General features: G+C 44.3%; 1 protein-coding gene and 1 non-coding gene across 4 annotated transcripts in view; both read right to left on the reverse strand.

Moving 5' to 3' along the window:
• Positions 1–5136: 5136 nt before the first annotated feature.
• Positions 5137–27314, reverse strand: part of LOC124996694 (unconventional myosin-XVIIIb-like) — a 37415-nt gene continuing 15237 nt past the window's right edge. The window contains exons 16-44 of one of the 3 annotated variants that reach the window (XM_047569954.1): positions 27101–27181; positions 25780–25900; positions 25527–25674; positions 25154–25337; positions 24906–25056; positions 24239–24348; positions 24078–24143; positions 23271–23399; positions 22535–22678; positions 21635–21724; positions 21373–21492; positions 21122–21227; positions 20176–20300; positions 19926–20080; positions 19194–19317; positions 18659–18859; positions 18451–18561; positions 17512–17616; positions 16628–16789; positions 16433–16546; positions 15347–15463; positions 15166–15249; positions 14805–14942; positions 14527–14712; positions 11384–11517; positions 11258–11299; positions 9023–9175; positions 7158–8114; positions 5137–5291 (exon numbers count right to left, since the gene is read on the reverse strand). In XM_047569954.1, coding sequence (XP_047425910.1) covers positions 7172–8114; positions 9023–9175; positions 11258–11299; positions 11384–11517; positions 14527–14712; positions 14805–14942; positions 15166–15249; positions 15347–15463; positions 16433–16546; positions 16628–16789; positions 17512–17616; positions 18451–18561; positions 18659–18859; positions 19194–19317; positions 19926–20080; positions 20176–20300; positions 21122–21227; positions 21373–21492; positions 21635–21724; positions 22535–22678; positions 23271–23399; positions 24078–24143; positions 24239–24348; positions 24906–25056; positions 25154–25337; positions 25527–25674; positions 25780–25900; positions 27101–27181 — 4344 coding nt within the window. In that variant the 3' untranslated portion in view covers positions 5137–5291; positions 7158–7171. Of the gene's footprint in view, positions 5297–7157; positions 8115–9022; positions 9176–11257; positions 11300–11383; positions 11518–14526; positions 14713–14804; positions 14943–15165; positions 15250–15346; positions 15464–16432; positions 16547–16627; positions 16790–17511; positions 17617–18450; positions 18562–18658; positions 18860–19193; positions 19318–19925; positions 20081–20175; positions 20301–21121; positions 21228–21372; positions 21493–21634; positions 21725–22534; positions 22679–23270; positions 23400–24077; positions 24144–24238; positions 24349–24905; positions 25057–25153; positions 25338–25526; positions 25675–25779; positions 25901–27100; positions 27182–27314 lie in introns of all 3 variants that reach the window. The other 2 variants (XM_047569953.1, XM_047569955.1) reach the window with 2 other exon arrangements.
• Positions 8440–8511, reverse strand: trnap-ugg. Its single transcript has one exon. It is a non-coding gene; the product is annotated as a tRNA-Pro (tRNA).

Consider the following 27314-nt stretch of genomic DNA (forward strand, 5'->3'; position numbering starts at 1 on the left):
ACCGCTAACTTCTAATTGCTAACCACTAACCGCTAACTACTAACCGCTAAACACTAACTGCTAACCACTAACCGCTAACTTCTAATTGCTAACCACTAAGGGCTAACCGCTAACTGCTAACTGCTAACCTCACTTCCACTTCTTCCTGTTGTCCAACCAATTATAAAACACAACGTCACCATCTAACTTGTACCTGACGTCACCTGGAAGCAGCGGATCCTCCGAGTAGATCTGGTTCCTGCAGCGTCTTTCTCTGGTTCCTGGTTCCACTTTTTCACGTCTTCAGTCCGTTCAGTCAGAACCAGGAGCAGGTTCCACCTCCCACAATGCACCGCTGCTTCTATGCACCGTCATTCACTAGTTTCATTCCCGTTTTCTTTGCGTTTCCTGTTCTTACCTTGAAACTTTTACCTGTTTGTGAGTTTTCTGCCTTTTCATTAATTCATTTTTTCTTTCTTTTTTTTTGGTCGTTATTATTTTCACTTGATTCAACGCGAAGTAAAACATCTCAGTCATTGACCAGAAAAGGATTTAAGCAGAAGCCCGATAATATCAATATTATAAAATAATGGCAATATAACAAATATATAAAACTCAAATAAATATATATTATAATAATATAAAAACATTGAAATAATTAATAATATAACAAATACATGAAAGTTAAATAAACCAAAAACAATTGCTCCAACATCTGAGTTATGTCCCTTCAAATTTCATTTTCACATTCTTGCTTTTTTTAAAATTAATTTCACATTTGTTCTTTAATACATAAAGAGCCCTCTTGAATTATGAGTTCCCTCTCTTAATTTGAAAAAAATGGCTTTTGTTCCTGCAGGCTTTCTAATATTTAAGTATATGGAAGAATATTAATGTGCCACATTCAATAAATAACCCACTGTATTTATTACTCATAGAGCTCTAAATTTATAAACAGGTCTTTTAGTTTTCTGAAATAACTCCACCTCATTCTGCTTTTTGTCGCCTACTTTTCTTCTTAAAAATGATTCTTTGGTTCGTGTCCAGCCTCCTCACTACACAGTGTTTTATATTTAAGAGCCTGGACTAGTGTTCGGATGCTCACGTCTCACCTGACGTCTCTTTACAGACATAAACTCTTTATTTTGTCATCATGCCTCCAGTTTATGTCGGGTCCCTGGAGCCGGGTCGTAAACACACACAAAGCCCGACACGTCCCGTTCCCTCCGTGAAATACAGCTCCATTGTTGAAAGAATCTATTGAATCGTCTTCAGTTATCAACTCGACTGCTGCCACCGAAAAGGACTCGGTAAATATTCTGTAATACCCTCCGGAACACAGGCAGGAAAAATCACAGCGATCAGCAGCTAAAGACGCTTTCATTCATTCGGGGATTTGCCTGGAGCGGCCTGCAGGTCTGAGACGGAGCAGAGCAGGGAGACGGATTCACACAAGACGCCGTTTATAAAGAAAAGAAAACATGATGTGAATGTTTAATGTAACTCTGTACCGGTGTATTTGATTACACATTGTTCAGAACGTGTTTCAGGCCGGAGCATTTTCAACGTAGCGCTTCTAAACACACACGGTGAAGATGGAAAGATACGAAAAATGAAGCTGTGGCAAAATGAGAAGACTTGAAGAAATTGTGGTGCACAGACTACAGTTATTACGGTATCTGGTCGCGCTGCTATTGACGTCACAGACACAGCAGCTTAAATTAGAGATCGACCGATATGGATTTTTTAGGGCCGATATCGATTTTTTTGTTTGTACATCAGGATTGACCAATAGATGCTACGCAGTCAATATTTGGAGCCGATACTTTCTTTTCTCCTTCCATTTACATGATAAACGTGGCACAATGGTAACAAATGTTACAAATCTCTATTTAACCAAAAACATTAATTGAACTCTAAGAATCCAAGGGTCAAATCCCCGTAAATAGATTCTAGGTTGATTGATTTTTTGTTTGTTTGTTTTTAAATAAAAAAAAATAACCAAAAGCTTTTTTTAAATTATTTTTAGCAGTACTCAACATGTCCACCAGTACAACCATTTTTCAGCTTCCGGTTGCACGTACTCTGCCCGTTAGGGGCGGGGCAGGGGGGCGGGGCCATGTATGGGCTGCACAGCGTCTCCAGCAGCACAGGGCTGTCTGTGGATGCGCCCGTCTGTAAATCTTGCCAGGGGGTACCAGTAAAATACAGTAAAATATTGGCCTGATATATTGGTCAATCTCTACTTTAAATAAATGTGTTTAAATATGAATAAATGTGTCAAAATAAATGAAACCATGACTGTCCCTGTTAAATGTAAATGTCTCCAGTCAGTGCTAACATGTGGCTACGCTAACTTGTTTTACAGGTCATTCTACAGTATTCACTCATCATCTCAGTAAAACAGTCCATCCTTAGTCAATTTACTGCATTAACTCCTCTCAACCAGTAGAAAATGTCGTGAACACCTGATTATATATATATGGGTTGATACAGATGATATGTGTATATATACAGTATATATGATATATACTGACGACAGAAAACAGCCAGAACAGATGAACCCCATCGCGCTCCTGTTCTTTACCTCAGTGACACGTCCACTAGAACCATTTTAGGTCAGTGAGCAGGACAGAGCCTCAGAAAAGCGATTAAACCAACAGTCCGTCCTCTGTGAGCTCCGGGACCGGAACACAATGCTTTTTAATTCCTGTTGTCTAATTCACTGCAGTGAGAGGAAGTGTTCTCCCTGAGGCGGAGGAGATTTGTTAAAGTGCAGATCCTGTGCAGCTCCTCTATTGTGGTGATGTGTTTGAGTACAGCGGCCTGCAGCGTTCAGATAAGAAGAGCTCACTGATCTATGGACTGTTTTAGTTGGCAAAGGGCATCAATTATTAATAGCTTGGTTTTAATTTTATTTGCCTCCACTCATCTATTTCATTAAGAGGACTCTGGGAACATAAACTGGATTTATCTGGAGCCATAAAACGCTGACGCCGCGCGCACTCGGACCGAGGAGCCGCAGAAAAGAGGTGGAACGACAAGAGGTGCATCGTACGGACGTTAGCGTAAATCAAACCAGGATTAAAGAGTCGGTTCAGGATGTGACCGAGGATGTGATGTGGCCACAGAGGAAGGTTTCCACTAGTGATGTGAGGGTCGATACTGGAATAACGATACTTCTGATACCAGGTCTCTATGCTCTAAAATCGACTCTTAAATCAAAACATCGATACTCAGGATCTACTAAGAATCTATACTTAGGAGCAGAGTGGAAAGGAACTAAACTACTGAGCTGTAGCAACACAACAAACCTCAGGTTAAACCACGACACAGAATATGAAGCGTTTATGATGAGGACAGAAGAGGAGAGAACAGTTAAGATGAAAGGTTTCATTTTATAGTAGTTCTTAATAGTTAAACAATCATTTATTTTAATGCTCTTATTATTTTATTTTGTGTGATTGTGTCTCTGTTTGGTTTTTCTGTTGTATTAACTCGGCTACATAGTAAACGAGGCCACAACCTCAGTATACATCAGAGTTTAAAATAAATAAATGAATTACTCTGATGTCTTGTTTTCTGTATCAAGCTGTGGTTTGAAATACTTTTTTTAGGTTTACCAGACACATTAGAGTGGATTTACACAAAGTATCGGATTGGTATCGTCGATATCAGCCTGAATTTTACTCAGTATCGGCTCAGAAAGGAAATCACTGATGTGGATCATCATCCCTCCAGCTCCTACTGAGCGTCTACGATCCTTTAAAGGCAACAACTGAACCGCAGGTTGTTTCAGGAAACTGAAACTTCCTCTGTGCTAAAGGCTGAAGGTTCGAGTCATTAAACACGTTTTTAGAAAAGGAAAAATTCAATACAAAAGTTTTTATCCTCACTTCTAAACAGAAACTAATAGTAGATAAAAAACTTCCTTTTCTTTCTGCATTTCAAAATCAGTTTTGAAGGAAGGATACAGACCTGTTCCAGTTCAAACTAGCGTCTAAACGAGATGGAGGAAAGATTAAGGAGCTCTTTCCTTCCTGCTGCTGTTCAATGAACATTCGTAACATGTGCAACATTATTTCTCCTCAAGGTTCAACACTCTCATCATTCATTACTCACTCTGCTCCGTGTACGAGCCCGTACAGTGTCCACTAATCATTATCTGTTTGCAACTCATTACTTTTTGCTGCAGTTCAATACGTTTTATACAGTATAACAATACTTGTTTATTGTTTAGTCTGTTCTATTTGTTTTTAAATGTTATTATTTATCCTTTACTCAGTCCATCTCTTTATTCTTCTTATTTTTCTTATTCTAATTCTAATTCCATATGAAGATAAATTGACAAAAAATGAGCTGATCAGTTAATTTCAATTTACTAAATTTGCACAGATCTGTCCGTTCTTAAGAGCTCATACAGCTAAAACACATGTTCACCGTTATCCAGGGCTTTTATCTGCAGGTCGGTCGTGCACTGATAAAAAAGTGTAAAGCAACTTTTTACATCATTTCATCCCGTCGATCAAACATCGTCTTAGTGAGTAAAGTTGTACTTTTACAAGTTGAAACTTACTTTTCTACAGGATAAAATGATGCAGAAGTTGCCTTATGTTTTTAATTAGATGGAACACGTTATTTTTATCAGTTTGTCTGGAAGATTCGAGTGTTTGGAAAATGAAGGTGGAGAAACTGAATCTCCACCACAGATCAAAACGAGCTCGGTCGTTTTAGATGAAGTTTGTCGGATAAATAAAAAAGTTTCAGAACTTTTCATTCTCGTAGAATCCTCATTAAACCTGGATGTATGTGGACGTCCTGCACACGACTCCGTCCTGTTTTCACTAATGTCTCGATACAAAGATAAATTCTTACAGCAGCGTTTTAACGTCACAGACGGTCGAGAAGAAGCCGCTTTGAACTACTTCACTGACACAGAGTGGAGGTTAATTACTCCCAGAAAGAGTCCATCTACCAGGTAAAGATAAAAACATCCATCACATCTAACAGTTATTATCATGTGGACGGAGGCGGAGGAGCTGGAGCTCGTCCACGCCGGCGTTGGGTGGATTCATGAAGATTATAAGGTCACGTTTGTGCAGAAATAGTTTGAGAGAATCAGTGAATAAGAGCAAACATGCACAGACGACATCTTTTCTTTCAACTTTTATTCATTTACAAACAGGCCTCATATGAAAATGCACTGGACTCAGGCTGTGAACTGAACAAACGTGTTTCCCGTGACTTTGCGTTCAGCCTCCTGAGGTCGGCGTCGTCGTCTGAAGATCACAGCTGGACACGCGAGGAGGCAGCTGATCTGAGGAACAGGTGGAGACGGTCAGAGCGGAGAGCGACGGTGTTTTCCATGTGTGCATGAGCAGATCTGGGCCTGCATTCATCCACCAGCTCCACCACTAAAAACAGCTCACATATGCATGAGTCACGCTACACCTACTCCCATCGGGAGGCGACGACGTCACAACAGCGACATCCGTAAAATCAGCCACAATGTTTCTGCCTGCGTGTTCAGCTGGAATGAAATAATACGCAGGGACCATTGTTTGCTGGGCACCGGGCTGGAAGTTAAGAGCTTTTAATGTTTGTCTCGGATTTACTTTGACACTCGAGGCAGTTTATTAAAAGAAAGCGGCTGCAGCAAACGTTAAGAGCTTCTAAAAGCTGGATTAGAAGAATGAGTCACAGCGAGAACAACGGTGGAAACTCGATCTGAGAAACTCAGTTTAAAACACGCAAGTCATCAAATCACTGAGAAATATTTAACTCCTTCCTTCCTTCCTTCCTTCTCTCCTTCCTTCCTTCCTTCCTTCCTTCCTCCCTTCCTTCCTTCCTTCCTTCCTTCCTTCATTCCTTCCTCCCTCCCTCCCTCCCTCCTTCAATTCCTTCCTTCCTTCTCTCCTTCCTTCCTTCCTTCCTTCTTTCCTTCCTTCCTTCCTTCCTTCCTTCCTTCCTTCCTTCCTTCCTTCATTCCTTCCTCCCTCCCTCCCTCCCTCCCTCCTTCCCTCCTTCAATTCCTTCCTTCCTTCCTTCCTTTCTTCCTTCCTTCCTTCCCTTCTTCCTTCCCTCTCTCCCTCCTTCCTTCCTTCCTTCCTTCCTTCCTTCCTTCCTTCCTTCCTTCCTTCCTTCCTTCCTTCCCTTCTTCCTTCCCTCTCTCCCTTCTTCCTTCCTCCTTCTTCCTTCCTCTCCCTTCCTCCTTCCTTCCCTTCTTCCTTCCCCTTCTTCCCTCTCTCCTTCTTCTTCCTTCCTCCTTCTTCCTTCCTTCTCCTTCCTTCCTTCCTTCCTTCCTTCCTTCCTTCATTCCTCTTCCTTCCTTCCTTTTCCTTCCTTCTTCTTCTTCCTCTCCTTCTTCCTTCCTTCCTTCCTTCCTTCCTTTCTTCCTTCCTTCCTTCCTTCATTCCCTTCTTCCCTTCTTCCTTCCCTCTCTCCCTTCTTCCTTCCTTCCTTCCTTCCTTCCTTCCTTCCTTCCTTCCTTCATTCCTTCCTTCCTTCCCGGAGGAGAATCGGTTTCAGCTGATGAATCTCATTATCTGAGGCTGAATATTGATTATAGTTTTGCTGTAAGTGCTGACACCAGCGCTCATAACGACACGGTTGTTTTCATCATCATCTTATTTTGGGGGGTTGTTGTTATTTTTGCAGGTTTTTGGAGATAAGCAGAAGTGTATTGACGTCACTGTGTCTCCGAGGTGTTTTGTCTTTACACAAATTAGATTTTTGGGGTGAAACATAATCTTACACATTTAGGCCGAACGTCACAATGGATTAGAATTTTTCAGTGACTGGAGCTGCACCTTTTTGAATTCAGGTCCCAGGATGAAAAATAAAAATTTATTTTTTTAATTCGTGTGGACGTCCGATACGAACCCCACCATCATTAATGGAGGACGCTGCTGCATCAGATATTGACCGTTGTCGGGCGACTCGGACAGTGTGTACTGTTACTGCACCACTATGATGAGATAAACAGGGTTACGGACACGTCTGTAGCAGAAACAGCGCCACCCATAGGCCTGGGATATGTACTACAGCCTTTCTAAGACTAGATGCAGTTTGTAATGGAGAAAATTCTTGAAGTGACGAAGAAAAAACGGAGAAAACCAGATTGTTTTTGTACGTGTGGCCTTTGAAGATTATTAAAATGAACCTGAAGATCTACTCACATGAGGGTTCTCCTTCAGTCCGCCTCCTTCTTCAGGTATCTCTTCATGACCGAAGCCACGTCTCCGCCCTCGCTGCCCTCCGCCTCCAGTCTCTCTCCTTGCGGCCTTTCAAACCTGCGCCTGGCTCCTCCTCCCTGGGAGCTTCCTCCTGATCCACCGGAGCTGGAGGACTCGGTGTCGGAGCCTTTCCTGCTGCGGGTCGACGGAGGCAGCTCTCCGAAGTGGACGCTCAGCGCCCTCCGGCCCCCCCTGACGGAGCTGGCCAGGCTGCTGGTGGACTGAGCTCTCCGGATGGCGGGCAGGATGTCGGAGGCTGCGTCGTCACGGTCCCCGGTCAGGCGGCGGTTCTGGAAGACCATCGGTTCTGAGCCCAGAGAGCCTTCGCCTCCTTCCTCTGTGGCTAAGCTCCCCAGCATGCAGCGCCGTGGGGCCTGAGGGGAGCGCTGCATGGGGGTCGTCGCGGACCGGGGCACCACCTCCGGATCCTCCTCTGGGATGGCCAGGGAGGGGGGCCGATGTCGGGCGGCGAGGGAGGACGCCAACGAGGAGAGACGTGGCAGCGAGGGCGGAGACGTGATGGACTCGCTGGAGTTGAAGCGAGACAGTTTGGAGGCTCCGGCGGAGACCTGGGAGTCGGTGACGGAGCGAGAGCTGGCGGCGCGTGGCAGGAGCGGGGAGGACGGTTTGAGGATGCTGGGACCAGGTCTGGGGTCCTGGGCGTCCTCCGGGCTGAGGGACAGGGCCGAAGCTCTGCGTCTGAGGGTGGAGGCCGCGGTGGTTTGATAGACGGGCAGAGAGATGGTGCTGCCAGCTCCGTCTCCTGCGTCGCCGCCGGCTCTGCGCTTACGGAGTCCGTCCAGCAGCTCGGACAGCGCCGAGGAGGACGGGGCTCGGGACGGACTCCTGACTCCGGCTCCTCCAGCCTCAGAACCCTCTTCATCGGGGTCCACGCAAGAACTTTACAGGGAGAAGAAAAACACTCTCATCATCGCAGCCTCTTTTTTTTTGCAAGAAAACACCTATTTAGGACAAAGGAAACTGAATGGTTTTCATGGAGGAATCAAAGATGGCACACAGTTAAAAAATAAGAAGAAGTTAATGGGTGAAGTTTGGTGAAAACATTGACTTTCATCAATGAAATCAGAAGAAAATGACATATTACATCATTTACTCAAACACACCTCATAGAGTCCAGAGCTCTGATTGGTTCATGAAGCGACTTGTGTCCCATAAACCACCAGGAGAACCTTAAACAGTTAACTTTTCCTTTTGTCTAAATACTAGGCTCGTCCGGGATTTGAACCCGGGACCTCTCGCACCCAAAGCGAGAATCATACCCCTAGACCAACGAGCCACACAGACACCATCAGAAGATGCTGTTTCACTTTCTGGTCTTTCTATGCTCAAGGTTCAACAATGGGTTTCAGTCAGTGAGGAACCCTCTGTATTTCCTCTTGTTAATTGTACAAAATTTCTAATCATTCTCATCATTCCAGCCTATTTGCAAAAAACCCTTATTTAGGACAAACCCAAAACAAACTGAACGCTGCTCATGAACATGTTGGAGCTCATTCATGGTCTTTGTCTCTTTTTAAAGACAAGACTCTGAAGTTTCTGTCACAAAAGTCAGAATCTCTCTAAGTGGTTTAGTTCTGGAGGAATCAAAGTTGGAACACAGTTAAAAAATAAGAAGAAGTCAATGGGTTCACTTGAATTTTGGTGAATCCATTGACTTTCATCAATGAAACAAGAAGAAAATAACATATTACATCATGCATCTGACAGAGTCCAGAGCTCTGATTGGTTCATGAAGCTGCTGCTGTCACATAAACCACCAGAGGAACGATAGATGATATGAGACGTACCGGAAGCTGTAGGTGCTCATGGTGTCAGCGACGGACTGACGGCCGCTGTAGGTGGAACCGGCTCGGGATCCTCCTCTGGGAACTCCCAGCCAGTGACGGATCCCCTCCCCAACATCCTCGGTCCCGACAGAACCAACACTGGACACAGAGTCACTGCAGGACACAACCACAACACAACACAACACAACACTGTCACAGATACAAGGGAAGACGCCTCCCGACCCACGGGCCGCAAATAAAGTTCTGCAGCTTCACAATGTTCTACAAGTCTACAATAAAAAAATGATTTTAAACTTTCCCTGAAAGACGACAAAGAGAATCCACACAAATAAAACAGAGAAATCCCCCATTTCTTTCCTTCTTTCATTCTTTCTTTCCTTCATGAACCAGTTTCTCTTAACATTCATCTCAAATGCTGTTATATTGAAACTAAACGGACACTGAGTCTCTTTACATTGAAGCGTTTCTGAACAGATTTACAGAAATGAACTCACAGATATGTAATATTGGCTCATTTTCCAGTCTAACATTTCTCTCTGTCGACTTTCAGCGAAAACCCTTGTAGAAACTTCTGAAGGAGGCGAAAACACTTTCTGAGCAGCTCTGAATCATCCTGAACATGCAGAGCGACACGTTACAGAGCAGCTGATGATTCCACTACAAGCCAGGACCTCGGCCACGACTCAGGAGGTTCTGATCTCAGTTAAAAGCTCAAGCTCTGTCATTACGTTTATAACCAAATATCACAGGTGGAAACTGACTCTTTAGATCCACTCTGACGTTTCTCCCTGAGGAAAACACACTCTCCACCGTCCACAGGGGCATCGGAGTCGCTTTGATTATTACATCGGCGTAAATACACTTACAGGCTCACACAATGTACGTAATCCAACACCGAACATGTTATTTATATCCATCTCAAGTACATCTTAGAAGCGTGGGAGGAGAACGTGTTGGAGACTAGTGATTAAGGAGAAGAAAGTAATATGCTAATGACGGGGCTTTAGTAAAAATAAGAATATAGGGAACGGAGCAGAGCGATAAGATGGATTTCTGCAGCTGTGCCATGCATGTGGACGCCATGCACAGCCTCCTCAGACAGACTCAGCTTACAGGATCATTCTGGTTTCTACACGTCTTTGACCATCGTTTCTGTGGATTAGAATATCGCACACATCAAGAGAGGAACTTAAAATAAACTCCACTTTGGAATAAGTGAAGGAACGAGCTCAGTGGCCTCGTAGAAGCTGGAAGCTTCAGTTATTAACAGGCTGGTTTATTAGTTTCTGTAATAATCACCTAAAATAATCAAGCTTCAGTAAGTGGGAAATAAATAATTTACTTTAATTAAGGACACATCCACAGGGCAGAGGAGTTTAATTGTGTTTTTTTGTGTTTTTAAAAGTAAAATAGAAGATTTTATGTGTTTTTTTGCCATCAAGTTTGATATAAATAAAGATTATTATTGTAATTTTATTCTAATTATTGTTAATAAGAACAAAACCTAGTGTCACTTCAGGCTCCTTCAGTTTAAGAATATGTTTTGTAATTTCCTGCCTTAAACTCAACGAGAGAGAGAGAGAAGGAAGGAAGGAAGGAAGGAAGGGAGGAAGGAAGGAAGGAAGGAAGGAAGGAAGGAAGGAAGGAAGGAAGGAAGGAAGGAAGGAAGGAAGGAAGGAAGGAAGTCCATAACAGTTTAATCAATGTAAGGTCAAAATTAATCATCTTGAATTTTAGGAGTTTGAAATAACTTTTTGAAACTACACATGTTGTTTTTGGAGAACAGTCATCAGCTCTCAGATATGATGTAATATTGGCTCATTTTCCTTAATAAACAGGCGTCATTTTTCTGTTTTGTGTTTTTAAATGGGTCTATTTTGTCTGTTCTGACGTCTTAAAGCTCGGTTTGAATAATTTGTGTCTAAATATTCAGAAAATTAAATTCATGGTTTTTGGAAATCAAAGAGAAATTAGTGGTGACACTGAATTAAAAATCTGCAAAATGAATATTTTTTGAGACGATGATTTGTGATTGATCATAAATGATCATATTGATTATATTAAAGTCACTTTTTTTGCAGAAATGTAGAAGCTCCAGCTTCTTTTAAGCAGAATAGTTTGACAGAGGATGGAAACTAAGACCAAAAGCGACTGGAGGAGAATTATCCTGTAAGAGTCTGAGCTCTGTGACGAAGACACTGGTCACAACCACAACCACACTCTTGTGTTTCTTACAGGTCTCTCTTTCGAGTAAAGGACTCCACGGCGGTCTGAGCGCTGCATGGAAGGGCAGAGCGGTGGAAAAGGTTGAGTCGGAGGAGTGAAGCAGAGCAGACGTGGCTCAGAGCTGATCAACGTTACCTCTCAGAGTCGCTCTCGTCGCTGGACTCCACCTCCTCCAGGGCGGCCTGCAGGTCCACGATGCGCCGGATGGACGTCTCCAGGTCGGCCTGCAGCGTCTGCCTGACGGCGCTCAGCTCCTCCACCTGCATCTCCTGCAAACGCACGGACGGATTAGTTCAGGACCAACATGTGTTTCCACCTCCGGGTCTAATCCGGACACAGACACCACCTTCATCTGAGCCCATATTAGCTCATCAGTCAAACGTCCTCCCTCTGTCTCGGCCTCTTTAGAAGAAATTATTACGTGACGCTGAGAGAACAGAGTGATTTATTTCATTTATTTACTCTTTAGTTGTGTCGTCCTGTCGCAGGAAGAAAACACACACACACACACACACACACACACACACAAAAAGCTCGTAGGCTTTCAAAGTTATTGGCTTTGTTGGCTTTGAGGAGACGGGTGTGGGTTGCAGCGGTTGTCATAGAGACACGTAACCATGTGTGTTTGTGTGTGTGTGTGTGTGTGTGTGTGTGTGTGTGTGCGCCCGTAACCTTGAAGAGACAATGAGGATTAATCACAGTCAGAGGGAGAGATGACGTTGGAGGAGGAGGAGGAGGAGGAGGAGGAGGAGGAGGTATGAATATGTCTATTCATGTGTGTGTGTGTGTGTGTTGGTAGGTTGTTAAAGGGCATCCTTGTGCGTTTGCTTTGCGCTAATAACTGAATAATTATTGAAGCTCCTTCCTTCTTTTTTGCTCCTCTCAGCTCAGAGGTCATGAAGGAATCTGCTGTGAGCGAAGTCCAGACCGGACTCGTTATTAACCCTCTTCATCCCTCGTCCTCATCGTCATCCTCGTCCTCATCCTCGTCCTCGTCCTCGTCCTCGTCCTCGTCCTCATCCTCGTCCTCGTCCTCGTCCTCATCCTCATCCTCATCCTCATCCTCGTCCTCATCCTCATCCTCGTCCTCATCCTCGTCCTCGTCCTCGTCCGTGGGATAAAACAAGGCGAGCGGCGACGACCTTCGTTTAGTTCAGAATAACTAACAACAGCGACAGAAAATAATGAACGGGCTCCAAAAAGACACGGGAGGAGGTGAAGAGATGCAAGAAAAAGAAGAAGAAGAAGAAGACGAAGTCCCAAACATTTAGCTTGTTCCTTAAAGTGCGCTCAGATTCCTCGAGGCTAATGGAGCTAATGAAGCTAATGAAGCTAACTGAGTCCATTCGATGGCCTCGTGTCAGGGGAGAAGGTTCAGTTCCCTTCATTTCTAAAAATCTGATTTTTCCGGTTTGTTGTTGTTGTTGTTTGACAAAATCATCCCGAAACATTCCTGTAGAGTGACGAGTGATTTCTTTCCCAAGAAGAAAGATACAAGGTTAAAGACGTCCAGAGACACAGCTGAAGACTTCTCCATGAGAAAACTTAAAGAGAAGGAAGGAAGGAAGGGAGGAAGGAAGGAAGGAAGGAAGGAAGGACCTTCATCCAGTAGAAATGTTGTAGCATCAGTTGATGAGAGGAAACACCAAACGAGTTTGATCTGTTCTGGGATCAAACTCGTCCAAGCAGCTGGAGACGTTTCTGTTTCTTTGTTTCACTGGTTTCTCTTTGTCGACTTTCAGGACTCGTGTTATTTTTATGCAGAAATATAAAAAATTCAGATCTATGAAGAAACGTTTAAGCAGCTCCGTGTCGCCTCCTCAAGCTTTAAAATGTTACAATTTACCTTTTACGGTTCAAAAAGAAAATACTTTTTTAATAAATGAATATAATTGCAACAAAGAAAACATCAGAAATGCGGCTCAGATGAAACAGCTTTTGCGAGAATCACCAAAAGCCTCCCAGACTAAGAATTAGCCCCCCACTGTTAGCGCCGCCACCATCAGAGCCTCCTCTAATGAAAGAGATGTTTTCCAAATGTTCCAGATAATAGAGCAGCTGTTGTTGTTCTTAATGAGAGCAGCAGAGAAGCGACTCCTCCTGGAAGTGAGAGCTAAGTTTCAGTCGTAGCCTGGAGGGAGAGTGTGTGTGTGGATGTGTGTGGATGTGTGTGACGCCTGCAGGGCCTCAGATTTAGGTTCTGATCCAGGTAGACTGGTACTGGTACTGGTGGTGGTGGTGGTACTGGTGGTGGTGCTGATCCGTCTGCAGGAGGCAGGGAAGCCAAAGAAAAATGAGCAACTGTTCCGCCTCTGCAGCTGTCTCCATTTCTGTTCTCTCCTCTTTACTAAACAAATATGTGGTGAGAGAATACGATCTGAAGGTGGCTCTGATACGCACAATAAACCAGGGTGTTACTGAATTATCTGAGCTGCACTGTTCCAGACGTTTAAGGGGGAATCTGGAATCTGGCTGGACTCTGTCTGCAGCCCTCTGATCTTGTTTCATCGTGCTGCTGCAGCGTGGCGTCCATATTTATATACGGTCTATGGAGGAGACGTGGCGTCCATATTTAAATACAGTCTATGCTGGAGACGTGGCGTCCATATTTACATACAGTCTATGCTGGAGACGTGGCGTCCATATTTACATACAGTCTATGGTGGAGACGTGTTTAGTTCATATTTATATACAGTCTATGGAGGAGACGTGTTTAGTCCATATTTATATACAGTCTATGGAGGAGACATGGCGTCCATATTTATATACAGTCTATGGAGGATGGAGACGTGTTTAGTCCATATTTATATACGGTCTATGCTGGAGACGTTGTGTCCATATTTATATACAGTCTATAGTGGAGACATGGCGTCCATATTTATATACGGTCCATAGAGGAAAGGTGGCATCTAATATTTACATACGGTCTATAGAGGAGACGTGTTTAGTCCATATTTATATATGGTCTATGGAGGAGACGTGTTTAGTCCATATTTATATACAGTCTATAGAGGAGACGTGTCCATATTTATATACAGTCTATGGAGTAGACGTGTTTAGTCCATATTTATATACAGTCTATGGAGGAGACGTGTTTAGTCCATATTTATATACGGTCTATGGAGGTGATGTGTTTAGTCCATATTTATATACAGTCTATGGAGGAGACGTGTTTAGTCCATATTTATATACGGTCTATGGAGGAGGCGTGGTGTACATATTTACATACAGTCTATACAGACCCTAACTCGAACCCATGCAGCTCTGCTTTCATTTACCAGCTCCATGCGTCTGCGGCTGCTGTCCTGCTCCCTCTGACTCAGGTCTTCCATCTCCAGCCTCATGTCCTGAAGCCGTTGCTGGTAGTAACGGGCGTTCTCCTTCTCCCGAGCCTCGGCCTGGGCGCTCTGCTCCAGCTCCTCCCCCAGACGGACCACGCTGTCCCTCAAACGCAGCACCAACACCTGCACATGGACACAGCGAACGCACCACCACCACCGTCACACCGGCTCAGAATTAGCCACAAAAAACCAGGAGAGGATTCACGCGCCCTCACCTCAAACCTCTTGACTTGACCTCTCTGAAACTCCAGTTTATTCTCCAGGTCGCACACCCGGGCCTCCTGTTTACTGACGATGCTGCGCCCCACGGTGGACGACTCCAGGAACTGCACCTTGGACACACACTGCTGGAGCTGCATGATGAGTAGGAGGAGGAGAGGAGGAGTGAGCCAGAAGCTTTTTTTGGAGGGACGAATTATGCAGGGATATATCAGAGAGCGTGACAGCGGTTCTATTAAGATCCGCAACAAGGAGGTTAAATGATCCAGAAACCCATTACCAGACTCATCCCGGACAGTTTCAACAGCGCAGCCGCTTCATAAAGCTTTTATTTCCTGACTGAGGAACAAAGGTTACCTCCTCCTGGAGAGAGTGCCTCTGTTTCTTCACCTCCTCCAGTTCAGCCTGCAGCTCTCTGATCTGGGTGATGTCACTGGAAGACTGGGGAGGACAGAGGAGTAGTAGTATGATTAGATTTTTTTTTATTAGGGGGATGATTATGGGATCAATGGGGCGTGGGAGCTGAGCATGCAGGCACCTGTGCGATGAGCGCCTTGTGTTTCTTCATGAGCTCGTTGAGGTCTTCCTGGTCCTCCTCCAGCCTCTTCAGCAGGTCCAGCTTCTCATGCTGCAGCAGCGCTAACTGCTCGTCCACCTGACGCACCCAGACAAGGAGGTCACAATGAAAGGTTAGCGGCTAATCTACAGCCACATCTATAATTCAGTCCGTCTGCACAGCCTCGGCCTGAGACGAAGAGATAACCGCGACCTGGAGTTCACAGTCTGACTTTGTGTTACTGTGCTATGAAGGAAGAAGAGAAGAAAAATGTAGATCTGCAGAGGAAATAAACCTCCTGGAAACCGTTAAAGCTGCAAACTGTCTGGGGTGTGAACATAGACTGTATATGAAGATGGAACTGCTCCTCTAAAGTGAAGCCAAAGTTAGTAGCGCTCCCCCCGGTGGCTGGAGGCTGCAGTATAGGTTGTAAGATCCACCCTCTCCATGTTAGTAGGCAGGACTTGGGTCAAACTAAAACACTAAAACACAAAAATAATATTTTTCCTAAGATGGTTTCTGTTTTAGGTAGGTAATATAATGTCGATGAAAGTGTCCATTTATTGGAGTTTTGTTTTTTTGTTTGTTTTAAAAACAGGATGTGATGTAACGACAACCACCATGAGAGTTGTAAACATTTAAAAAAAAAAAAAAGTTCAGTGTATAATCCAACATTTCCTTGCAGTTGGTGGAGGTAGAGCAGAGCGACGCCAGTGAGTCTGGAGGAAGAGTGGGCGGGGCATCGATATTGTTCTGACCATACTGATCAAACTCTGGCTACAAAGTCACAAGATGGCGCCGCCCGTGTCTCCGGGAAAATAGCATCAGTTTGGACCAATGAAAGGAAGTGCAGACGTGTTGAGTCCATATTTATATACAGTCTATGGAGTAGACGCTCTGATCTTGTAGAAGTTTGGATCAGTTCTAACACCAGTTTCATCCCTTTGCATTATTCTTTATTATTATTATTATGAGGTTTTAGGTCATATAATACAAAAAATATCCACTAGAGCAGCTTCAGAGTTCATTTTCTCTGCAGTGACAGACAGAGATAGAAGCCTCACTCACCACACTCTTCTGCTTGCAGATATTTTCCAGTTCGATCTGAGTGTTCTCCAGCTCCTGGGCCAGAGTCGTCTGGACGCCCTCGGCCTCCATTCGCCTCGCTTCGCTCTCCTCCAGCTAAAAGGAGAAAATTGATGGTCTCTGAGTCAGAGTTGAAGGGGAGGATGCTGCAGGGGGGTTGGGGGGGGGTTAGCATACCTGACAGTGCAGACGCTCTATCTGGTCTTTGCTGCCGTTGGGCATGCTCTGGCTCGAGCTGTCGACGGTGGCCAGGAGCAGCTGGGTGTCGGCCAGCAGGGCGTGAGTCCTCTTCAGATCCCTCCTCAGCTTCTTCTCCACATCGAAGTCTCGGTGTCCCACCTTACAAGATCACACCGGACATTAATCCTCCCCTCAAAGACGAACCGTAACAGCCCAGAGTCTTATACAACAAGAGCAAAACACCTACTGGCTCCAACTAACAGTCATCTGTATTTGACATGAAGGTGACACGTGTGTGATGGCTGATAACAGACGTCCTGTAACTTCACCACATACGTCCTCACTGCTGCTGGTTGGACCAACACGTTTCATTTTGTCTCTATATCCAAAGAAAACAGCTAAAAACAAGTTTCTCTCATCCATGTAGCTTCTTCAGTTGCCAAATATTCTTATAAGAATTGAGTGTGGCTATGCTAAGCTAGGCTAGGAGGTATCTCATTGGTCCTGATTCATACTGAATTTTACTGTAACTGGATCAAAGCATTTGGCTTTAAAATCTCCAACAGTAACTATTAATAACTGACCAACACAGAGGCATGACTTTAACACAATGATTGTTTGCTCTGCACATGACTAAAATGGTTGCAAGGGCTTGAACTTGCAAACATTTTAGTCACATCGTTAGCATCGTTAAGCTAGGCTAATAAAATACATTTATAAATATAATTAATTCTTAAATGAACTTAAGATGCAGATAAAACCTACTAGCTCACATCGTCTTTAGGATATTTTGGATGTTTTATTTAATTTAATGATCATTTTTTCATTTAGATGCTCTCAGTGTTCACATCATCACATGAACAGACTCTGTGAGGGTTCACCTGGTCACACAGCGTCGCGATGAGTCCCTCCAGGTCGTGCTTCTCGTGAATCACCATCTGTTTCTCCTCGTACTCCTGCTCCAGCTGCATCTCCAGCTGCCTCAGCTGAACACACAGAAACAACCAACGAGAAGCTCTTACTGAGCGGGAAGGAATCAGGAAGTTTACACGATTTAAAGCTCCACTCTTCAAACTTCAGCTCGGAGAGGAGGAGATTAAATCCGCCCGTCTTAGCGGATGCACGATGCAGGGTAGAATCAGTGGTTGCAACACATTTATCAATAAAAAAAAAAGATTTACTTTAAACCTTCTAAGCCCTGAGGAGCTGGGAGATGAAGCTCAACTAAAAAGACATGAACCCAAAATAGATCAGGAGCAGCTCTTTGATTCTATGTCTCAGTAACATGAAACTAGACCTGGACCCAGAGTTTCTACAAACACCACAGAGCTCACATGTTCTCACATGTTCTCCAGAGGTTCTAGTAAAACAGAACCAGCTCCAATCTCCATCTGTACATTAGGATCAAACTAAAGAACCCAAATTGTTCCTCCACAGAATCCCACTGATTCACTACAGGAGGCAACGAACACACAATTCAACCTTCAGACATTTTATTTAGTCGTTATTTAATCAAATTCTCCAGAAGAATAATGATATTTGCTCCACACGGCTGGAACTCCCCAGAGAAACAAGTCACCGAAGCTACATGCTACATATCAGCGCTAAGGTTTTTATTATCATCATCATCATTATTTATTATTATTATAAGTTCTAGTAGGAGACAGGACATGAGAGAAATGAAGAGATGGAGGAGAAGGTTTGAGAAGAAGAGGAAGAAAAATAAGAAGTAGAAGAAAAAGAAGAAGAATTACTCGTCCCTCGTCTTCTGTGCTGTCTTATTATTGCTGTCTTTCAAAGGTCGGACATATTGGACTCACTCGTCTCTGTGAGGACTTGTGGACGTCCTCTAACTCCTCCTCCTTGTCCTCCAGCTCCTTCTGGTGCATCTGCTTCATCCTCTCCATCTCCATCTCGAACCTCATGTGGACCTGCGAGGACGAGGACACGGAGACGGGTGAGACAGGGGACAGGAAGCCGGAGGGTACCTGAACGCGTCCGGACGTCCTCTCCCCGCTCTGGCGCCACCTGCTGCTGCTGCTGGATCCTGGCGCCGAGCGTGGAAACCTCCTCCGCCCTCTCGGCGGCCTGGCTCTCCAGGAGGCGGAGCTGCTTCTTCAGGTCGGGCAGCGACTCGGCGGCGAGGTCGACGGGGAGGCTGAGGTCACGGATCTGAGCGCACAGCTCCTCCTTCTGCTTCTGCAGACGTCCCACCTCCGCCTGGCTCTCCTGCACACGAACACACCGCAACAGCTCAGCTCACACTCAAAACATCCATTAATACGTTCATGAATCTGTGATCAGCTCTAAGGACCTTTAGTTTGCTATGCATTTTAAATCTCTCCATTTCCTTTTAGTTGGGATTAGAAAAAAACTAAGCATCGTCTTTGAACAGGAAGTAGCTTCTGGAATGAATTATGTCCTCACGCGTGAGATTATTTCACTCAATGTTATAATAAAATCACTAATATGTAAAAGAAGAAATATATAAATCTGTTCATTTTCAGTAGCAGCAAGTCCCAACGTCCTCAATCGAGTACTTGCTAGTTAGTGAGTCTCTGACCTGGAGGCTGCGGCGCAGCGTGAATATTTCCGTCCCCAGAGCCGTGTTCTCGTGGAAAGCTTTGTCCTTCTGCTCTCTCTCGTTATCGGCTTCTTCCAGAGCCTGAGTCAGTTCACTGTCAAACCTGCATGAGACGATACCGGGGGGCGATACCGGGGACTCTTTATAATTCAACAATGGACAAAACTACAGACAATAAACAGCATCTGGTCGAAGTGGAGACAAAACCTACGATAATAGTTACAATTATGTCCAATTTAATTATTATTCATTATTTACTATGATTATGGCCTCGGCCTGTGGGATCGTTTCTGTAGAGTAATAGATTACTACTCTACTCAGGTGGAGCAGTAGATCAATAGGTTACTACTCTATTGAGGTGGAGTAATGGGGTAATAGTTTACTACTCTGTAGAGTTTGTGGACTTGTTTCTGGTTGCATGTTGTAGAGTAGGGTAATAGATTACTTCTCTATTCAGGTGGAGTAATAGATTAATAGGTTACTACTCTATTGAGGTGGAGTAATGGGGTAATAGATTACTAGTCTGTGGAGTTTGTGAGCTTGTTTGTTGTAGAGTAGGGTAATAGATTACTACTCTATTCAGGTGGAGTAATAGGTTGGATAATAGATTGTTAGACAGTCAGATCTGATCTAAAGAATGAGACCAGGTATCAGAACCAGGACGGGGGGGTGGGGGTGAGGGTGGGGGTGTAGGGTGGGGGGGGCCCAGACCTCCTCTGTTTGCGCTCCAGTTCGTGCATGCGGCTCTGCAGACTGTCGGTCAGGACTCGGGCGTCCTGGAGGTCGGAGGTCACGCGGCGACAGTGGCGCTTCAGTTCGGTCGCGCTCTTCCTGGACTGGTCCAGCTGGGCCTGCAGCTCCGCCACCTCCACACAAACACAGAGCGACGCAGAGCGTCACGGCCTGCAGACATTTAATCTCCCATCAGCGTTGCCGCGCACGTCGCCGTGTCCGGCCTCACCTTGGTATCGAGCTGTTGTCGGCTCTGTTTCTCTGTCTCCAGCTTTTCCTCCGTCTGCTTCAGCCGTCTGCGGACAAATTCCACCTCCGTCTGGCAGCACTCCAGCTGCATGGCCAGCTCACTGTCTGTGGGGGGAGGAGGGGGAGGAAGGGGGAGGAAGGGGGGGGGTGACTTTGTCAGGGGGTGAATGTCAGGGTCACTTTAAATCTGTCTCCCTCTCTCTTTGATTTGTCTCCAGTCAGTTGTTCCGGAGCTGAGGAGACAAACTCTGGTGAAGCAGAAGGAGGCACCTTTAAAAGCCTTTAAAAACTTCAAACTTTATTATTTGTTCGTTCTGCTTCATTAAACTTCTCATCGTCACTGGTTGGTACAAAAAGTGTGAAGAGTTTAGACTGGATTCTGTTTTCATCCTGTTTTGTTCCTCTAATGAATGATACTGTATCAGACTCTAAAGGTGTGAATGAAACTTATTGTGGGGAAAATGTTCAGACTGAGTTGTAGATTAATTGCAGCATTAATTTAATTGTAGCTTAGTCCATTGTTCAAAGAGAAGTTTTCAAATTTTACATAATGTCTTCCTCCTCTTTCAAACCATCTGTATCGTATCGTATCATAACGTATCGTGTCGTATCATATTGTATCGTATTGCATCACGTCGTTTCGTATTGTATCGTATTATATTATTATAATGTATCGTATCGTATCGTCTCATATCGTATCGTATCGTATCGTGTCGTGTCGTGTCGTGTTGTGTCGTGTCGTGTCGTGTTGTGTTGTGTCGTATCATGTCGTATCATGTCGTATCGGGTCGTGTCGTATCATGTCGTATCGGGTCGTGTCCTAGCCTAGCTGTATCGTATCGTATCGTATCGTATCGTATCGTATCGTATCGTATCGTGTCATGTCGTGTTGTGTCGTGTCGTGTCCTAGCCTCCTGGTTCCTTACCTGTCCCTACTCCTCTCTGACTCTCCACCAGCTGAGCTCTCTGCTTCTCCTCCTCCAGCTGCTTCTCCAGAGTTTCCATGGTGACTTTGCACTGGTCTAAGCGAGCCTGCAGATGAATGAGTAATAGATTACTACTAAGAGTAATGGATTACTGCAAAGAGTAATAGATTACTGCTAAGAGTAATAGATTACTACACTACTCAGAGGAGCAATAGATTACTACTCTACTCAGTAGAGTAATAGATTACTACCTGCAGGTCTCTGTTGTCCCTGCTGAGTCGTAGTCTTTCTGCTCTCTCCACGTCCAGAGCTTGACCCACCGCATCGCCACGGAAACGCTCGTCACTGAGTTCAGAGGTCACGGCTGTAACCTGCACACATGGAGCACAGCATCAGCACAGAGTGTGTGTTGTATTATCTCGTGTCTTGCATTGTGTTGTGTTGCGTGTTGTGTTGTATTGCGTTGCATGTTGCGTTGCATGTTGCGTTGCGTTGTGTTGTTGTGCGTCAGACCTTGGTCTCCAGGCCGTCGACACTCTGCCTCAGCTCGTTTCTCTCCTTCTCTGATTTCTCCAGACGTCGTCTCAGAGCCGATATCTCATCCTGACGAAGTGAAAACACTTTTAAACAACATCTGGAAACATTTAAGTGTGTGTGTGTGTTTTTCACTGCGTCATCTTTTAATGCTTCATGCTAAACAGCACAGGTGGAAGTTATAAGTTGTTGTGTCTGTTTCAATCAACACAGACTTGTTGAATAAATTCAACAAATCCGCAAGATTTCACATTTAAACTTTAGTCCTGCACAGATTTAACAAACGACACCAGACATGAAACGTCTGAAACTACTGGAACTTCTGGAAAACACAACCTGAGTTTATGAAGCAGTTTGCAGAAAGGAGCATCTCCTTTTCAGTCATTTTTGATGGTAAATGCTAAACTCTTCCATCCCCAAAGTGAATCCTTCTGACATTAACCCTCCTATTATTAATCTTTGGGGTCAATTTGATCCTGTTCAATGTTTAACGTCTCTAAATATATGATTTTTTTTGCTTTAACGTGTTATTTTTAGGGTTCGGTTTGTAGAGGACACTTTTGTCCAACAATGTAACAATTTAGGTTTCACAGTGTAAAAATTAAGCTTTATGGGATTTGAGTTTGAAATATCACAATTTGCTAAAAAATATAAACCACTGCCAAATATGATAAAAGTATAAAAGTATTACTACCACTAAGTTAAAAGGAAAAGGAAACTTTTTTTTATCAGAGCATCTTAAACGATTCATTCAGCCTTTATCTTTTAGAGCAGATGTGAACAGTTCCTCCCTCCAACACCAAGTGTTTATAGATGTACACGTAATGCACCATGTGTGTTTGTGTGTGTTTGTTTGTGTGTTGGTGTGTGTGTGTGCACCTCTTTAGCCCTGAGCCTCTCGTTGTCCATGTTGACGTCGAGCAGAGGACGAACTCTGCAGAAAAGTTTCCACCAGCTCCACTTGGACACGGCCCTCAGAGCCCGGAGGTTCCTCTGCAGACAGCGGACGGCCATCTGCTGCACCTGAACGCACCACCAGCAGCAAATCACATTAGTGTTTGACTCACTGTACAAACACATACAAACACATACAAACACATACAAACACAAACATACACAAAAAGGTGGCAGGTAGGTAGAACAGTAGGCCGGTATGTGGAGACACTGAACAGCCGCAGACAGTAACTGTCTCAGTGACTGTCTCAGTAAGTGTCTCAGTGACTGTCTCAGTGTCTCAGTAAGTGTCTCAGTAAGTGTCTCAGTAAGTGTCTCAGTGTCTCAGTGAATGTCTCAGTAAGTGTCTCAGTAAGTGTCTCAGTGTCTCAGTGACTGTCTCAGTGACTGTCTCAGTAAGTGTCTCAGTGACTGTCTCAGTAAGTGTCTCAGTAAGTGTCTCAGTGACTGTCTCAGTGTCTCAGTAAGTGTCTCAGTAAGTGTCTCAGTAAGTGTCTCAGTGACTGTCTCAGTGTCTCAGTAAGTGTCTCAGTAAGTGTCTCAGTGTCTCAGTGACTGTCTCAGTAAGTGTCTCAGTAAGTGTCTCAGTAACTGTCTCAGTGTCTCAGTAAGTGTCTCAGTGTCTCAGTAAGTGTCTCAGTGGACTCAGGGAGACGCTCACCTTGAGTTTGCGGTATCTCTGACGGGCCAGGTGTCCCATGCAGGCGGCCTGGAGGTGGACCAGCCAACCGGTGACCTGCTGGTCCCTCTGCTGCTCCAGGTAACGCAACACCCCCCGCTTCATGAACACCTGGGACACAGCAGGAGGACGAGGACAAGCACATCCTTTACATAAATACAAACTTGTCTAAATTATACAACCACACAGGTGTGTGTGGAAACATTTAATCTCTCAGTAAAAAATAACTTGTCTCTGTGAAATGAATCAGTTTATGAAACAATCTGAAGAAAAAACAAAGAATCCAAATCAAAATTTACATTTAAGAGAAGAATTAAAGTTTGTTAAGGAAATATAATGAAACGTGTTGATTGTTCTTCTCATTGTGTGAATAAAAGGTCGACAAACATTTCATTTTTTCTGTTTTGTTTCTGTTTTGTATCTAAAATGGAAACGTTTTATTATTATTATTGTGTTGCTGATTTGTTCATCTAAGTTCTTTGTAAACTGATTCTTGGGGTAAAGGTTCAGATTATATCATATTCTCCTTCTTTCTGATCCTTTCATTCAGATTTGTGTTTGTGTTGAATAGCTTTGTTTTAATTAATGAATGAAATAAAAAAACTAAGAAGAAGAAGAAGAAGAAGATCTGTGAGCTGCTGAATTGTTGGATCTATTTAATCTATTTGATTTCAGACTTTATAAGGTGACGACAACAAGTGTTTTATATTGTAATTATCTACATTTCCTTTCTTTTCTTTCCGTTCATTGCTTGTTCCTGCTGAACTGAATGAACAGGAGGTTTCTCACTCTGCTGGCTCCCACTGCGATGCTCTTCTTGTCCACGTCCAGCTCCACCAGCAGCTCCTCCACAGCCTGAGACACAAACAAACACATCCTCGTTTATTCTGGTTCCTTCTGATTCATTCTGAGCTGAACTTCCCAGGACGGAGACGACAGAGTCGACCGACCTTCCTCTCGTCGTGGCTGACGAACATGGACGCGTAACGTTTCATGATGGGAGGACACAGAGCCTGGAAGTGACACCTGAAGTCGCTGAGCGTCATGTGTTCTGGGTAACCTGCAGACGGACGGAGACGTTTTAAAATCAGACCTTAAACGGACATTAAAAAAAAGACCCAAAGTCCAGACTCAAAACTAAACGTGTGGAGATTTTACTCTTTTATTTATTTTATTTGTGTAGTTTTATGCATTTTCCATCTTACTCAGAACTTTGGTCACGTCTGTTGTTTTAAATGTGCTATATAAATAAATTTGATGTTGACCTTTTATACATTTCTGCATAAAAATCATTTAAAACATCAGCAGTTCAGTCAAGGTAAATGTAGTTTTCTGTAGCTCAGTTAAGAGTTATTGACCTCAGATCAGCAGTTACTGGAAATGTTGAGCTGCACAGCAGACGCTGAAAACAAGGGTTTTTTCTTTTACATTATTGGCTCATTTTCCTGAATAAACAAAAACACAAGCATCATATTCCAGTTTCATGTGTTTGCTTGATTCTCTTTTTCTACTTTCAGGACTTGTTTGGAGTCATTTTTATGCAGAAACGTAGAAGTTAAACTAATGATGAAGCTGTTTTGCAGTGACCCGTCCTGATCCTCGGTGAAGACTCGGTACCTGTGCGGTAAAGCTGCAGCGCCGACAGGATCTGGGTGGAGTGAAGCTGGACTCTGAGGGCCGGGATGTCAAACCCTGCACCATCCGTCTTGGCGCTGACGCACTGAAGGAACACGGGCCTGGCTCGTCGGATCAGGTTGACCAGAGCATCCTGCAGAGAGGCAGAGGGAGACAGGCTTCACGAGGCTCAGATGGTGAAGGGGGGTCCCGGGGGGTGGACCAGAAGGTCCTGGGGGGTTGTTACTCACCGCCTGCAGCTTCACGGCGATGCACTGCGAGTGTCGGCGTATCGCCGCCATGCCTCCGCTGAACGTCTTACGGATGGTGCCGTTCCTCTGCAGCGAGCGCTGGCTGCCGCCCTCCAGACCCCCCAGGCCTCGACACATGGGGGGCAGGGAGATCCTGGGGCTGAACACGGCCTTCACCTCCGCTCTGAGGAAACACCACACGTTTCAAGGAGATTTGATCTGGACACATCTATAAGATCGAAGTTAAAAGAAGTTTAAAATAAAAGTGTTTTTGTGCATCAATAAGTGTCATTGCTTCGGGGCGGGGGTGCACTCGACTTCTCCTCCTGTCAGTGGTCATAATGTTGTGGCTGACGGGTGGACTTTAACTCACATGGTGGAGTTCTGCAGCAAACAGGCGGCGTTGAGAGCGGACGGGTTGTTCTGGATCAGGCTGAACCAGCCGGTCAGGTCGTAGCGGACGGGGTCGCAGCCCATCAGGTGGTTGATCTCACACTGAAGAGGCTGCTCACACTGACGCACTGCAGGGACGCACACACACACACACACACACACACACACACACACACACTCAGTGTGTGCTCAGGTAGACGCAGATAAACTGCAGACGGGATGTGTTGTGTTACCGGTGCTGCTGTAATACTGGCAGACTCTCTCCAGGGCGCTGGTCTCACTGGAGGCCGGAGTCACCATCTCCTCATCCAGGACCCAGAGGAGACCTCGGGGGTCCCCGTCTGCAGCCCGCACCTGCAACAACACAACGAACACAACGCTGTTTGTCACGCACAGGAAATAAATCTACAGAGAGGGATGGGTGGTTTCAAAGAGGACAAGGAAGTTGAAAATAAAAGTCCTCTCTCCTCTCTGTGGACATTAACAGGACGTCAGAGAACCAGTCACTGGACAAAGAAACACATTCCTCCAATCACAGGTGAGTATCAGTTAGTTTCAGGTTGACTCCGCCCACAGATCCTCCTCAGCAAAAATGTACACGCACAAAGAAACAACCATAAAACCCTCATACGTCTATAAATAATCAGCAGGTGGACGGAGCTTCGGTGCTGATTAGAGTCTTGTATATGTCAAAGATTAGTAATAAAACTGATTTGATTTCATTAGTATTTTTTATGTGGTGTCAGATTCTCCTTCGTGGCCAAAAAAGCCCCATTGACTTCCATTATAACCTGTCACCTTTTAATCTGTCGTTCCAGTATAAAACTATTCATTCTGTGACGTTAACATTTCATTCAGAAGAAATATGAAAACATGTTGCTTTGCATGAAAAAAGAATCATTTTTTTTCTAAGTAAAATCCGAAAACAGGAAAAAAAAATGGCCAAAAAACAAAACTAACTGAATTCTCTGAAAAACAAACCACATAAATATATTACTCAGAAAAACAGAAATAATAATAGAAAAATAAAAATAAATTACTTTTTTTTAAGTGAATGCAACAAGCTTCTGTAAAGAAAACCAGTGATATTTGACATTTTTACTGGATTTGACCAGATTTGAGGTCGATGCATTAAATTGTTGTAAATTCCTGTTTATCATTGATATAATGGAGCCGGTGACTGAAAACCAGGGGCATGAAGTCTGTGTCTAGAGACGTCACGAGAGGATTAATGACACTGGATCTCAAAACATTTGACTAAAGAGAAGAGTTCCTGCAGAAATTCATGTATGAGAAAATACATGAAAACAAATGGGCCTAAGGGTTAAATATCTTCTAGAAACTCGACCAGCTCAGTTGTTTCAGGTGTTTTTTTGTTTTTTTCTTAACTAAAGCTGCAGCAGCTGAAGCTTCTTTAGCTCCAGATTATTTAGGTTCATTTCCTTTTGACTCTGTTGCTGCTGTCGTAGGAGGCTCTCGCTGACTCTCGCTGAGTCCTGAGATTAACGTCAGAGGTCTCGGCTCTGGTAGAACTGGTTTTCATGGTTCTTGTACCTGTGGAGGCGACTGGTCGATGGCGGATACGACCTCCGCCGGGCTGTTCTCTGGACACTCGAACTCCACACGGATCTTCTCCTGTAACAGACAGGAGGAGGAAATGAAGTGAGTGCAGGATGAGTCATCATTTAAACCCTTTAGATTAGATGTTAGCAGGGCATTAATTGATTAATTTCAGTCTGTTAATAATAACAGGGCCTGATCTTGTAAA

This window comes from Mugil cephalus, chromosome 19, assembly GCF_022458985.1.
Source record: "Mugil cephalus isolate CIBA_MC_2020 chromosome 19, CIBA_Mcephalus_1.1, whole genome shotgun sequence".
NCBI classification, from domain to species: domain Eukaryota; kingdom Metazoa; phylum Chordata; class Actinopteri; order Mugiliformes; family Mugilidae; genus Mugil; species Mugil cephalus.